Here is a 13988-nt window from a genome sequence, read left to right as displayed (position 1 = left end):
TTTTTGTCCACTCTAATGGACAGTTGTCTTTGGCCATACATGCCAATCTTTGGGGTTATAGGCAAAGTAAAGTTGTTGACCATACCAAACCCTTTGAATTCTCTAAGTTATATCATAGGGAGCAGATGCAAACATGACATACTGGCTTAGTACTCGAGCTAAGTGTGCTCTAAAGCCCATTGACCGTTTTGCAGTGATTAAACTAAAACTAAAGGAGTTTTGATTTCTGCTTTCTATTGTGTCATCAGATATATCTGAGGCCTTGTTCTGCTCAATGGGGTCTGATTCATCAGGTTCAACTATGATTCTTGACGAAACCTTAGTATTTCTGCCACATCCAGTACCTTTTATTTGTGCATTCATTCAACAGCAACTTGAAGTTTCACTGCTCTGGCTAATACATATTTGTATCTTGTTCTTTCAGAAAACAGGTAGCAACAAGTTATTCTAGGACTTATAGTACGTAGGGTATACGTGTGCTTGTGGCAGATATGATTGAAAAGCATGAATGACTCAACATGCTGGATCTGTATGATACTAATGATAGATTTACCTTTCATTACTGATACGATAAACCGGCCACAAACTTTGGCCGAACGTTTTCAGACACCCTGGGTCATTGCAAACTGCAAGAACCTGGCCCCCTGTGCCCATTTGGAAGCCCTTCTCTCTTCTGCTCAGCACGAATCTGATGATTTTGGCAAGAGTACATGACTTTTGCTTGACCACCAAATAGGTGCATGTCTTACTAGCATGTCATGTGAGCTTTTACTGCAGTGTTATACTTCACTACAACTAGGATGGGACAGTGACCTTTGACCTTTGCCACTTCATCTGCTACCTCGACCTCGAAAGGCAAGAAGGTATCTGAAGCTGCTGAACTCTTAGTGAAATACAAGGTATGTTCTGTACTATTTTAATTGTGCTTTTCTGTGCCACTCATTTGTCTAGCACAGTACCTGCCTGTCACACACAGCCACCACAAGCCCCTCTCCCTCCCCCCTTGTGGTCAATGTCACCAAGGTGATCGGAGGGGCATTGCAAACAGCAGTTAAATCGAGTGTGTTAGAGTGAAATATTTACTCTGATGGAGTTGATTGTTAACACTTTAACACTAGTGTAGAGTAAATGCAAGTATAACCACTGTTCATTTGAACAATTTACAGACTCACAGTAACTCTGTGAACGTTTTAAAAAGCTAACACGTTCCCAAGTGTCAAATAAACGCTGTGTCAAATTATTATAATTCATTTAAAACTGCTATTTTGCTGTGTTAGTTTGGTGAGTTTTCAGAGCAGTGTAATCTTTTTTACATTAAATAAGAGCTTGTTTAAAAATGTCAGGATGCTTTAACAATGTTTTTCATTAACACAATGTTGTAGGAGACGGCTCACTGACAGAGAACAGAGAACCGTCCTTGCCGTCTCTGTTCCGAAGCTGGTTTGCTGGGTGGTTGCTAGGGTGAGGGCTGGGTCAGCCGGAGCAGCTATGCCTCCCCACCCGTTGCAGGAATGCCACAGGATTTACCTCCTTATGAGCTCTGGCTGCAGTTGGGCCAGTCCTCCCAGTCAGTGGTGAGTGGGCTCTGGTGGTGCCGGAGTTCGGGACGGCTGGGGCCTCTGCTGTAGACTCGGCAATCATGAGCTCATGTGTGAAAAGCAAATGACTTGTGACAGAGGCTTGCTCTAAGAGCAGATGGTTTTTTGAAATAGATTGCATTGATTTTTCTAAATGTTTTTACAGATGGCAGGCTGCTACCCACTTTGACCACTCAACTCAGATAGTAGTCCTTCTTAGTCCAAATTAGGATGATTTACAAATCCATTACAATTCATTTACACATGGTAAAGTTTAATCTGATGTGGGACCTTTCCGGAGCTCAACATGTTTTATATCCCACAATGTCACCAGAATCCCTGCCCCCCAATTGTTTAAAGAGATGTGCTCAGTTCATACGGGCAATTCCCTAACATTTGGTGAATCATCATCAATCCTATCTCAAAATATGCTTTGGGGGAAATGTAGATCTCTCAACCTTTGCCATGTTATGTTTGATTAAGTCATATCATCAGATTACTTTTCACATGTCAATAGCTTTACCATTCTGAGATTGCTCAGGGAATTTTTCTCTAGTTAGTCAAAAAGAACCAATAGTGTATTACTGCATCCTTGAGACTCCTTGAGATGTGGAAACCCAGTCTCTTGAGTTCAAAGGTCCCTTTCTATGTTCCCATGCCACATCTTAATCTCAACATCTTTACAATGCAATTATGACATAATTAAAATGCACATGAACATCCATGTAAGCTTCTGTCCTGTATCATCATGGTCTTTTATATTGTAGTGCTTTTCCCATTGAAAGGTGGGCAAGATGGAAATCGATGTTTATTTTTTTACTAATCTTACTATCCTTGTATCTATTTTCAGTTTCTTTTTTGTATGTGCTATCCTACCTTTCTGCCTGATGGATATGATTTTGTTTGTGGTTTCTTTTCTCCTATTGACGTGCAGTAAGTGTCCCTTGATTTTTATTTGAAACATTGATATTGACGTGGAGTGGAACTCTGTACAAGCCTTCTGGGCTTCGTTCCCTCCTTGCACAATTTCTTGTGTGCTAAATAAACAAACTAAACTAAACTATTGTATTGTACATTATCTAAGACAAAAAAAGGGTCAATCTGAGATTGTACATCACTTCTTTTGACTTTTACTTATGTATTGCCATTGGTTCCTGAACAATCCAACTTAGAAATAACTCATGAGCTTAATACCAAAGTACCGTAAGTAAGTAGAATGTTACTGTGGCGTTATCTGTGGAGTAGTAAGAGGTTTTAAAAAGTAACATCTGAGGACAAAGAATCACAGTGATATACTGTAACTGTGACAATCAAAACGAAAAACAAAACAAAGGTGAAAAATTAACAATAACCACCAATGGCTGCGAGGGATGACTTGGCTAAAGTGTGTCAGAGGACAGCAGCATTAATTCTGCAGAGCTTCGACAGTGGCAGAGCAGCACTCTGCTAAGTGGACAACTGGGAGAGAGGGTTGGGGGCTAACGAGCCAACAGGAATATAACTGTGATTAGGACAAAGAGGATCTCCAGTGAAGATGTTTGGACACAATTCAATTGTAGGGAGGAATGTTACTGTCAATTAACACTTAGTCTCACAAAGTCAGACTCTCCAAATAGAGACCGTGTCAGAGAACCGTTTGCCAGCTTGCCTTGCCTCAAATCACACTATGGACAACACTATTGGCTAATTATTATTTTACACTGACGTTTGGTAATGCCTTCCCCAGACAACTTACCCTTCCCTTAACCATCAGAGTTAAGCCTAATACTGCCTAACCGCCACGTAATTCAAAGTTAATAAAGGTTAACTTCTTATGTACTGTAAGTCCCGCAAATTCACTTACCGTAGAGTAACGTTCAGTAACCTTCGGTTTTTGATGTATCGTCCAAAAATCTCTCTAATACATCATATACATAGCTGCCTGAGAAAAAAACAGGTGCTGACGTGCCGGTGTAATGGGACCATTTTAAGTTCTCAGTGTTCCGTTTCGGACACTGAGGAACTTGAAGCTGCTGACCCTCTCCACTTCAACCCTGGCTTGCCTACCCCCCTTAGTAGTGTTTTTTTTTTTTTTCCTAACACCAGGGGAGCCACCCCTCCTAAATTTCGTTGTTTGGTACCTGTACTGTAGCAATGACAATAATAAAGACCATTCATTCATTTCATTCATTCATTCATTCATTCCTCATCCTATAGTCCATGATCGTTTCCTTTTTTTGGGCTGATGTTGAAAGAGAGGTAGTTGTCCTGGCATTATTCTCCTCCTTGTAGGCTGTCTCGTTGCGGTGACCAGATGTACAACAGTGGTGTAGTCAGCTAATGTGAAGATGGTATTGGAGTCATGGGTGGCCACGGAGTTGTGGGTGAAAAGGGAGTAGAGGAGGGGACTGAGCGCTCAGCCCTGGGAGTGCTGGAGTGTGGAGTAGGTGTTGCCGTCTATCCTTATCACCTGAGGTCTACCTGTCTAGGATACAATTTCAGAGGGAGGTGTTCAAACCCCGGGACATTAGGATATGGCCTGGAATGCCATCTGGGCTGGCTGCTTTGTGAGTGTACATAATATAATACAACAATATATGCCAATTAGCTGATGCTTCTCTCCAAAGTGACTTACAGTAAGTCCAGAAAGTCCCCTCTGGAGTCCCACGTGAGTTTTTTTTTTTTTTCAGGTCATTCACCTTGCAAAACATTGCATGATGGATACGTTCACATTGCAAGAGTAGTGTAGTGTAGCTTGCTGTATGAGTTGTTTCAAATGCGCTGTACAGTATCATATCCTCAATAGGCTAAAAAGTGTGGTCTACAGTAGCTTAACTTTAAGGTGGTGATAGGAGCTGTGAAGGATGTTTGCACATTTTGAGCCACATAGTCTTAGATTCATTCAGCCTAAGAAATCGGTAGTGGCCACAATCAATAAATAATCAATAAAACAATCACTGACAGGTTTGTGTGGTGATCATTTTCTTATTTACAGTCTTATTCACATGTTTACAAATACTGCTGACAAATATTTTTTACAATTCGTGTATTGTTTTGGACACATGTAATGTGTTTAAAATACTTTTTTAAAGTAAGGTTGTACTCGTTAAATTAAAGTAAGGTTGTACTCATTATAAAAAGATAGCCTTTCGCAATTGATGGGGTGATTGTTTGAAATTAACAAACAAAGCAGAGCAGTTGAGGTATAGTTACAATGGGAGGGGGAGGGAGAAGGAACTCGCTCACACAGTCACGATCAAGCAACAGAGCGGGAGAGAGAGGGGAATACAGCAAAGTGTGTCCAAAACCACAGGTGCATTTTTTTGTATGCCGGTGCGCTCTTCCCAAATAGGCAATGACATTATGATAAATAATGTGTGAACTAGAGATGCCCCGATTGATCGGCTAGCAATCGGAATCGGCCGATAATCTGTAAAAATATGAGATCGGGGAAATCCGATAATGCTTTCTTGTTGCCCATCACGACAACCGATCAATGACGCAAACAACGTGAGCCAAATTCATTGTGGCCTGCTCATTAACCTAAAGGAGCCACTCTCGCATGCTTGTTAATCTAAAATACAGTGGGGGGCAAAGATTTGGGCACCCCTCGTCAAAATGCCTTTTACAATTAATCAAAGTTGGCATTTTCTAAATAAAAAGAAGGCTTAAACCTACGCCTAGATTAGAATAGAAATACAAACATAACAATGTGGAAGTACTATCAAGTGTGTGAGACAGATGTCACACATGCCATCTGCAATCTGTGCTGGATGATATACTTGGGGGAGCTACGGTAAAATCCTTCAACACAACCAATAAGGCACTTGAAGTTGCATCACGTAGTGGAGCATGGCGAGCACCGCAGAGAATGAGAAGAAAAAAGCAGAGATAATGTATAGACACAACTCGGCCAGCCTTCAAAAGGATTGTGGCTCTTAAAACATTTAGGCCAAGGCCTCGCTTTATCGGAAGCTCTAAATGTTAAATGTCTCATCGACACTCATTTTCGTTTTTTTATTAGCCTATTAGTATTAGGCTATTATTTGATCGGCATCGGCAGTATATCGGCAGATTAAGCTCATAGATTATCGGTGATCGGTATCGGTGGCAAAAAAACGGTATCGGGGCATCCCTAGTGTGAACAGTTCGATTATTTTTTTATTTTATTATTTTATGTTTTAACAAAAATCAAGATTTAGCTGACTGGTAGCAAACAGACACAAAAACAACTGTCAACAAATATCACTTTTTGCGCGATTCTATTCACAAACTAAAACTGAAAATCCAGTGTGACTGGAACTGGTTTATATACTGTATGGTTGATGAGCAGAGCAATTTTTTTTTTTTTTTTTTTTTTTTTTTTTTTAGCATTTCTGATTAACAAACGAAGGCATAACAATTTGTCCAGCACGCTCTCCCCCTTCAAACGACCCAGCAAAAAGTGCTATGAAAAATAAATGCATTATTGTCCCACTGAAACCCCAAATTAATATGCAATTAATGCCATGAAGACATTCATTATTTCTAAATTAAGGTTCATTCAAAGACATCGTCACAGCACACAGCATTTTAGGCAGAACCCCCTGGCGATTTCTTTTAGAAGTAATGAGTTGCTGTATGAGTATATAGCATTGATAGCCATGCCATCTGATAGGCTGATTAGGATTTATGACAAATTGGGGAGGTTGATTCTAATATGAAAATAAAGTTTAGCCTCTTATCTTTAAAAGTAAATGAACTTGTAATTTACATGTATCCTTAGATTGAGTTATTCACCATTATTTCAGACATTAGAGAAATAGAATAATTGAAAGCAAAACCCAAGTAAACTGTAGAATTCTATTGGAGGTTAAAATGATGATTGGTGCAGGTCATATGATATGTACAACCAATTCACAAAAAATATTTCTCTAGAATTTCAAACGAAGCAGAAGAAAAAATAAATAATAACACACATAGGTGTGAATATTTTGTCTCACCAATAAAATAAAAACAGGAGGCAAAGCCACAGGAAAAGCTTGTGATGAATCTGATGCATTAATGTGGGGCCCTACACATCGAGCCTGAGTCACAGGAGGGCTATCAGCACAGCTGTTGAGTAAATATACCAGATATTACAACTGAAGTTGAAAAGCTGACAGGTAACTAAAGTCATTATCCATACAGATGAGAAATAAACCCCACAGTGAACACTTACTATGATTGGAGTGGACACAATTATTTCCATTATTGTCTCTAAAATCATTGCATCAAATCATTGAAAACAAACTGTGGTTGTATAACATTATAGATATGGATGCTAGTTATTTGACTATGAACAACCCTTCTATCCTATCCCTAAACACCCACCCCAATGAATATATAAAAAAAAGGAAAATACTGTCCTCTGTACTGCTATTAGGTAAAAAAAAGAAGAAAAATTTATGCCTGAAGTCTCTGTGCAGAGAGCAAAAACATTTTATCTATACGTCTGTGTGTATCTCACAAACAGCTTTGTGTAAAACGAAGTAACAAACACAGTGGCTCAGCAGGTTTGCAAAGCACAACCAAGATACCATCTCACAGCTACTTAACTTTTATTTACAATATCCTGTAAGGTTCCATTCAGAGGCTTATCTATGTAAAACACCTTTCAACAAGGTAGGTCCTCCTTTGGGACATTGGATTTCTTTGGCAAGACAACAATGGGATTATTCTATGTGCAGAGCAGCGCTACACCACTATGTAAAGGTCACAATAACTGAAGACCGATAAGCCTGAATCGGTGAGGCCCACAAGAACAAATGTCATCGTGTGTGTGTGTGTGTGTGTGTGTGTGTGTGTGTGTGATGAGTTGTGTACCTGGAGGAAGGCTGGTTTGGCAAATACCTAAAGGCACCTTAAAAGCAAACATACTGCTGGGAATAATAATTCAAGGGCAAAGACCTGAGATTTTATCACTTTAGGCTGGTAATGCCATTTTGAGATAATAATGTAAAACTTTTATCACAGCCACCAAATGTAACCCCAGCCAAACATACGGAGAACAATAAGGACCATGTCTAGGTGAGATTACAAAGCAGCAGTGTTGCCTGTCAGTGTTCATGTCTTACACATTTGCAGTAAAGAGTTGTAGCAAAGTAGGTGGGCAACTATAGTAGAGTTGGAAAAGTGCAGATTATACAGTAGCTAAGGCATTTAGTTTAGGTGAAGACACTACAACAATTGTGAATTGTATTAAATATGTAAGTTTGTTTAATTTCCTAAGTATTGTATTATTTCGTATTAATCGATATTAATCGTTTGTTTGTTGCAGTGATGAGAAGAGTTGGATGTGTCGTTTATTCTACAGTACATGGATTAATCTATTGCTGTGACGTAACAACCGCCACACTCTGCATGTATATGACATTGAATAAAAAGGGAGGAAACATTCTTTCTCTCTGTCAATTGTTCATTATGCAATATGCACAAATCTCTAGAATCGACAGGAAAGTCTTATCAAAAACGACTTGGATGTGTGTTCTTCAAAATAGACCGCTGATGATAATAATAATGGAAAGCAAACAATCTGAAAATCTATTCCCTGCTGGGAGTATTTGATGAGGATCAATTAAATCTCATTAAGACCGCAAGAGGGGAATAAAAACAAACTCAAATCAAGTAATGAAACTAATATAATAATCATCATTTTGAATATGGTTCAAAGCCAGGGACGGTTGTAGTATAGGTGTAGTAGACAACAACACTGTGCATGTTTACATGTTGACTGTTTCCTTGCAGCTTCATTTCCCCATCTGGGGTTGGCTGTAAAATGACAAGACAATCGCCAGAAGGGACAATTCCAAGGTGGAGTAAAACACAAAGAAAAAGCCCTCTTGGGGACGTGTAAAAAGACTGCATACTCTGAAAAACTAAGTCAAGTTAGACAAAGCTGCTTTATTAGTGAAATGTGCCCCATCAGCAAACAAACTGAACCCCATTATGTCTTACACTGCTTGTATAACTTAGTTTGAAAGGTTATGGAAATACTGTCTATGAACGTGCAGCCATGCCTTCATTGAATCAATCAGGTGTGTCAAGCTGTCAATCTAATCAATGGCAATCATGTGGGAAAGTCTCTCAATCGATCACATCAGTACACAGTAGTTAATTGAAGGGCAAAACAACTGTAAACCTCTTTTTCAAAAGCTATTTCTTGCTTTCAAAATATTCCTCATCTTCTAAGAAGTGATGATACAAACTCTAATCATGACATAAAGGATGAAATATTCAACAATACTGCTGTATAGTGTGTGACTCGATGTGCTGACTATGCAACTCTTTCTTAGTAATTGTTGTTAGAAAACTCTTTGTCTATGTAATGACCAGTCCCCTTGGAATGCCCTGGCTCGCTTATTTTGCAGTGAGTGCACAGTAGGGACAGTAACTTTTCTGCTTGGGCATGGATAATCAGATGTTAAGACTTATTCTGTATTCTATCTGTCTATTAAGATTGCACATGTATTTAAACATCATGGGATGAATAAAAGGGGATACTTTAACAAGTGCTAATATGGCACTGTGACTGATGGATTTGGGTATTCAGGTGTGTGTAACACTGCAATAACTGACAACATTCTCAAATCTCTCTAATATTTGATATGCAGTGGGGGTCTGATCATGATAATCTTTATAAACCAAAATAATCCAGACCAGATCACTGGACCAATATAACACAGATATCAGTTACGGTAGTTAAGTACTGGAATCCCATAATCCACAAAGAACGTAGTCCGAAATCAGATAACTGTTAGAGGAGATGCAATTCCCTGAATAGATTAAAAAATTTAAAAAAAGAAGAAGAAGAGATTTGGCTAAAATACCGATGTCAAGGACTAGACTCCCTACCCCTCCTAAATCTCCACATGTAATACGGGTGTTTCCATGGAAACCATATCTTTGACATTACTAGATAGTTATGTTGGTGCTTCCATTCATTTCTCAGACTGGTTTCAGTCCCTGGGAAAGCATTCCCCGTGACTTATATCTGTGCTCTAAGGCTTCTGGTGCCTGTGTCAGCAGGGACTGTATTATTCATTGGTATCTGGTGGAGTCCTACAGGACCATACAAAAAGGCAGGGCATTCTTAGAAAAAACTGACTGCAATAACCAGCACACTATCAGTATAATTTACTGCTAATGAGCAGTTATGCAGAGAAAAGGTAGGACAGATGACCAATTGTGCAAATGAATGAAGTTTACGTAGGTTCAGTCAATGCACTTTAAGGAGAAAGGCAGCTAGCCTGATGGACAGCTGTATCTAAATATGAAAGAAAGTACATCAGCACATCACATGTTCATGGGACTAGGCTTAAAAGAGCTGAATAATGGATTACTCCGCCATGGTTAAACAGTGTTTTCGCTGAAACAAAATGTAAGATAAAGTTAAGCTATACAAGCTAGACCAACCTTTTTAACCTGCTGAGGCTATGACATCCTAAATATAGCGCACAGGGTGGACACAACAATGAAATTGCAGAACAGCAGCTGTGCATTCTGTGCATAAAGAACCTATGCTGGAGGGGGGGGGGGGGGGGTAAACTTATTAAGACAACGCAAGTGACTTGACTGAAACAGAATTACACTTAACCAAGTGTACAAAATAAATGAGCTGTGTCTGATCATCATTGATAATTCCAGATTTCTGGTCTCACTTAATGAGGCCTTCATAGACCTTTCATAAGACCTACAAAGATCCTTCACAAGTCATTTCTAAGCAAATGCTATATAAAGGGTAGCAAGAGGGGTATGCCACATTTGGCAAAGAATCAGATATAGGATAACATCCAGTGTGAATAAGCGTATACACTGTATGGTCTGTGAAGCATCAATGACAGTGGGCCTTATAAACAGTTCAGACACTTCTCCAGAAAGACCTGGAAGCAGCGGGTACAGTTGTCACAAAGAAAACAATAGGCAATGCCAGTCAGGGTGATCACCCCGGAACTGATGTTGAAGCTCGTTTGAAGTTTGCTATAGAACTTTTACTGGGAGAATGTAGTCAGGTCAGATGACACAAAAATCTACATTTTCGGTAACAATACGACACACCATGTTTGGAGGAGAAATGCATATGATGCATATATGATCCTAAAAATACCATTCCTCCAGTTCGGAGGTGGAAGCATCATGGTATGGGGGCTGTTTCTCTTCACATGGAACTGGTGGAATCCAGATTATTATTATGGGAAGATGAATGGAGCCATGAATTGACGTTCTTGAGAAGAATCTGTTGCCATCCACCAGGATGATGAGGATCTCTCAGCAGGGCAACCATCCAAAACATACGGCAAACGAGACTCTCAATATTGGTTCAAGGGGAAGAAAACAAAGGTGTTGGACTGGCTTAGTAAATTGCCAGACTTGAATCCAATAGAAAGTTTGTGGAAGGAACTGAAGATCAAGATTCACCAGCGAGCCCCCTGGAATCTTTAAGATTTAAAGACTGTCTGTGTTGAGGAATGGGCAAAAAAAATCCCACTGTGAGAGATTAGTTTTTTCATACAGGAAGCATCTTGAAGCTGTCATTGGAAACAAAGACTTCTCCACCAAATATTAAATCAATTTCAGTTAGCATGTCAATACTTATTTCCTGTGTCATTCCCCTTTATTGCACATAGCGTTTTGTATGGATTGGAGTGTTACAATTTCCTTAGCTGTGTAGTTTTATTGAGCTACCAATGTCTGGTCTAAATTGAACATGAATCGCTTCAATGGAAATAATGTTGAATTAAAAATGTGTTGAAGTGTTGAATACTTATTTCCCCCACTGTATCTTGCTATGTCCTTTGTGAACTAGCTAGTATTGTTTTTCTCCTTTGAGCACAAGGGACATTTTTTTTGCTAGCACACCTCAAGTTCCTGCTTGGAGCCAAGCCTAACCCTAACCCATTAAGGCCAACTTTGAGTGGTTGATATTCCAAGATTATTTGCGCTGTGGGACGAGGTTGCCTTTAGGTAGGACCTAGCCTAAACTTATTTAGTCAAGATGTCTCTGCTGTCCAAAAATACAGTAACAGGGCTGATCAGTTTGGCACATCTGAGAAGGGGACTGAGAACAGCCTGTACTTATTTATGCAAATGCACAAATTAAAATCAACCCACTTTAATGAAGACATCAAAGGAACAACATGCAATTGGAGCTCTGCTTGAGTAACTGCAGAGAGGCTCCTCCATGGAGACAGGCTCACTTGGCTTTCTTAGAGATTTGAGACTAGTTTAGTACAGGAGATGGGTCCCTAAGCACGGTTTGATTACTGTCATTGTGATCATCCAAGAAATAAGACACTCACACAATTACAAACAGAAACATTTCAGATATTGGTCTGTGTGTCTATATTTTGTATTTGTTTTTTCATGTGTTGCTAATGTAGCCAGACTGTTGGGGAAAATATGTTCAACGACATAACATAATATTATCCCATCCAAATAAACCTCTAAAGCAAATGTATCTAGTTTAAAGATAATGTAAGGTTGTATCTATCTTTTGATGGTGATACATTTACATACTTCAAGAAAATACATTAAATCATACAATGGCACAAAGGAAAAACTGAAAATTAAATTATAATAATCCACCTATACACTTCCCCTAAAACATCCATCATATCTTTACATTATGTTCATTATGTAGGTGCTGTCAACTCAGAAACTCACAAGGATGAACATGAGGGAGTCGCTGTACACAAGTTATTGGCAATTCAGTGTCTATAGTTGGCACATAACAAAGCAAACTTGATTGTGCAGCAGAATTTCACCTTAGCAGGGTGTGTTTGATGGTCACTTCTCTGTCTCTGGGTCACACCCTCCCTCTCATGACCTCTGCACTTGTCTCTGTCTCCCAGCTCCAATTAGCTAGAGGAGACAGGACCCCACCACAAAGCCAAATCACTCTTAGAGAATTCACCTCTCACCAGTTGTCCTCCTGTCAGGATAGACTCTAGTGAGCAGTGACCATCAAGCGACTGTCAACTGAAGAGAACTGATTGGACAGATCCAACCAAGGACTGTGTGTGTGTGTGTGTGTGTGTGTGTGTGTGTGTTTATATACCGTACTTTGCCAAAAAACATCTGTTCTGGAACAGACTGGAACTGTCTTTGGACAGATGAAACTAAGATCAACTTGTACCAGAATGATGGGAAGAAAAAAGTATGGAGAAGGCTTGGAATTTTTTAATACCGTTAAATTGTTCCAGAGAAAAATAACATTAACCGGGATTCAAAATGACATTGTTGAGCCGCCAATTTCAAATAATGGAGCCCTATAATGTATTACAATACATGCCGAAAACACAGTGAAAACACCGGAAGCACAGTCGCAAAACAATTAGGCTACTTCATAGTTTCACAAATATAAGTGGTCGCTAGAATACTGACTGGCTTTGAGCAGCAAACAATAAAATGATAAGGAAATGAGGAAAATTCTGTTAAAGTTGAACTCAAAATGGCTTTACGGCTTCTACACTTGTGTATGATATGTTGTATGATACATTATTTAATAGGTAATGCCATGGTCTTCATAAATCAATAGTGAAATATAGTTTGCAATACAACTGGGCATCTTCTCCAGGGTGCATCACTGGGCGAATAACAAAGGTCAATGAAACATCACTATGAGACAGTGTACCTCCAAATGGTACCGATGGCCAAAACATGAGGGTCTGGCTCATGGACAATAATGCAAACAATCAATATCTGAACCCACGGCAGAGTAAATAAGAGAACAGTGTGGGGTGGTTGCACCGAAATATCGTTTTGTAATTCCAATTCTATGGACGAGTGGTGGTCTTACCTTTGGGTACTGTTGGACTGGGATGAGAACTCTTTCTGAGAGCTTGATGTTTTGGTTACTGATGACATCTAGGTATTTCTTCACATCGCCGTCTTTTCTCAATTCATCCCCCTCAAATTTGTCAATTTCTGGAGAAAAGAGTATTCAAGAATAGATAATTAGATGATTGTGCATTGTAAGCTACAATGATGCAACTCAAAGGTTCAACATCTTATCATCCTTATTACATCTACAGTAATCATCAGAATTAAAAGATCAGAGCATGCCTTGCAACTTATCATTCTAATCAAGGTTATCATTTCTAGTACCTAAACGGTGCGATGGGTTGAGGACGTCGTACATGAGTTTTCAGGTCAAGCACGCTGTAATAAACCTGTTTGAGTAAACCTGTCATGTTACAATCCTATGGAGCTGAACAGTGATATTACCTGCTTGATGAATTTTATAGCACTTGTGAGACTTGAGTCAGAGGCGAAGAGCCATGAAACATTAAGGAGCCTGGAAATTAAGATGTCACCTGGGATCCTCTGGGATATACCCCTCTGTCACTGGCAAATTATGCTCAGCAGAATTAAGAATTATTAACCTGCGGCACTCTTGTAGAACAATACAGGAGA

The 13988-nt window shown here is 39.4% G+C and overlaps 1 protein-coding gene across 1 annotated transcript in view; it reads right to left on the bottom strand.

The window, feature by feature from the left end:
- khdrbs2 (KH domain containing, RNA binding, signal transduction associated 2) overlaps positions 1-13988 on the bottom strand; it is a gene marked incomplete at both ends in the record, with an annotated part of 59437 nt that overhangs the window by 35226 nt on the left and 10223 nt on the right. Inside the window, one exon of the mRNA XM_080537059.1 lies at positions 13372-13499. Within this exon, the coding sequence (XP_080393185.1) occupies positions 13372-13499 (128 nt within the window). The remainder of the gene's footprint in view (positions 1-13371; positions 13500-13988) is intronic.

The sequence above is a fragment of the Nansenia antarctica genome (assembly GCF_963989245.1).
Source record: "Nansenia antarctica genome assembly, chromosome: 1".
Taxonomy (NCBI): domain Eukaryota; kingdom Metazoa; phylum Chordata; class Actinopteri; order Argentiniformes; family Microstomatidae; genus Nansenia; species Nansenia antarctica.
This window is presented reverse-complemented; position numbering and strand designations above follow the sequence as displayed.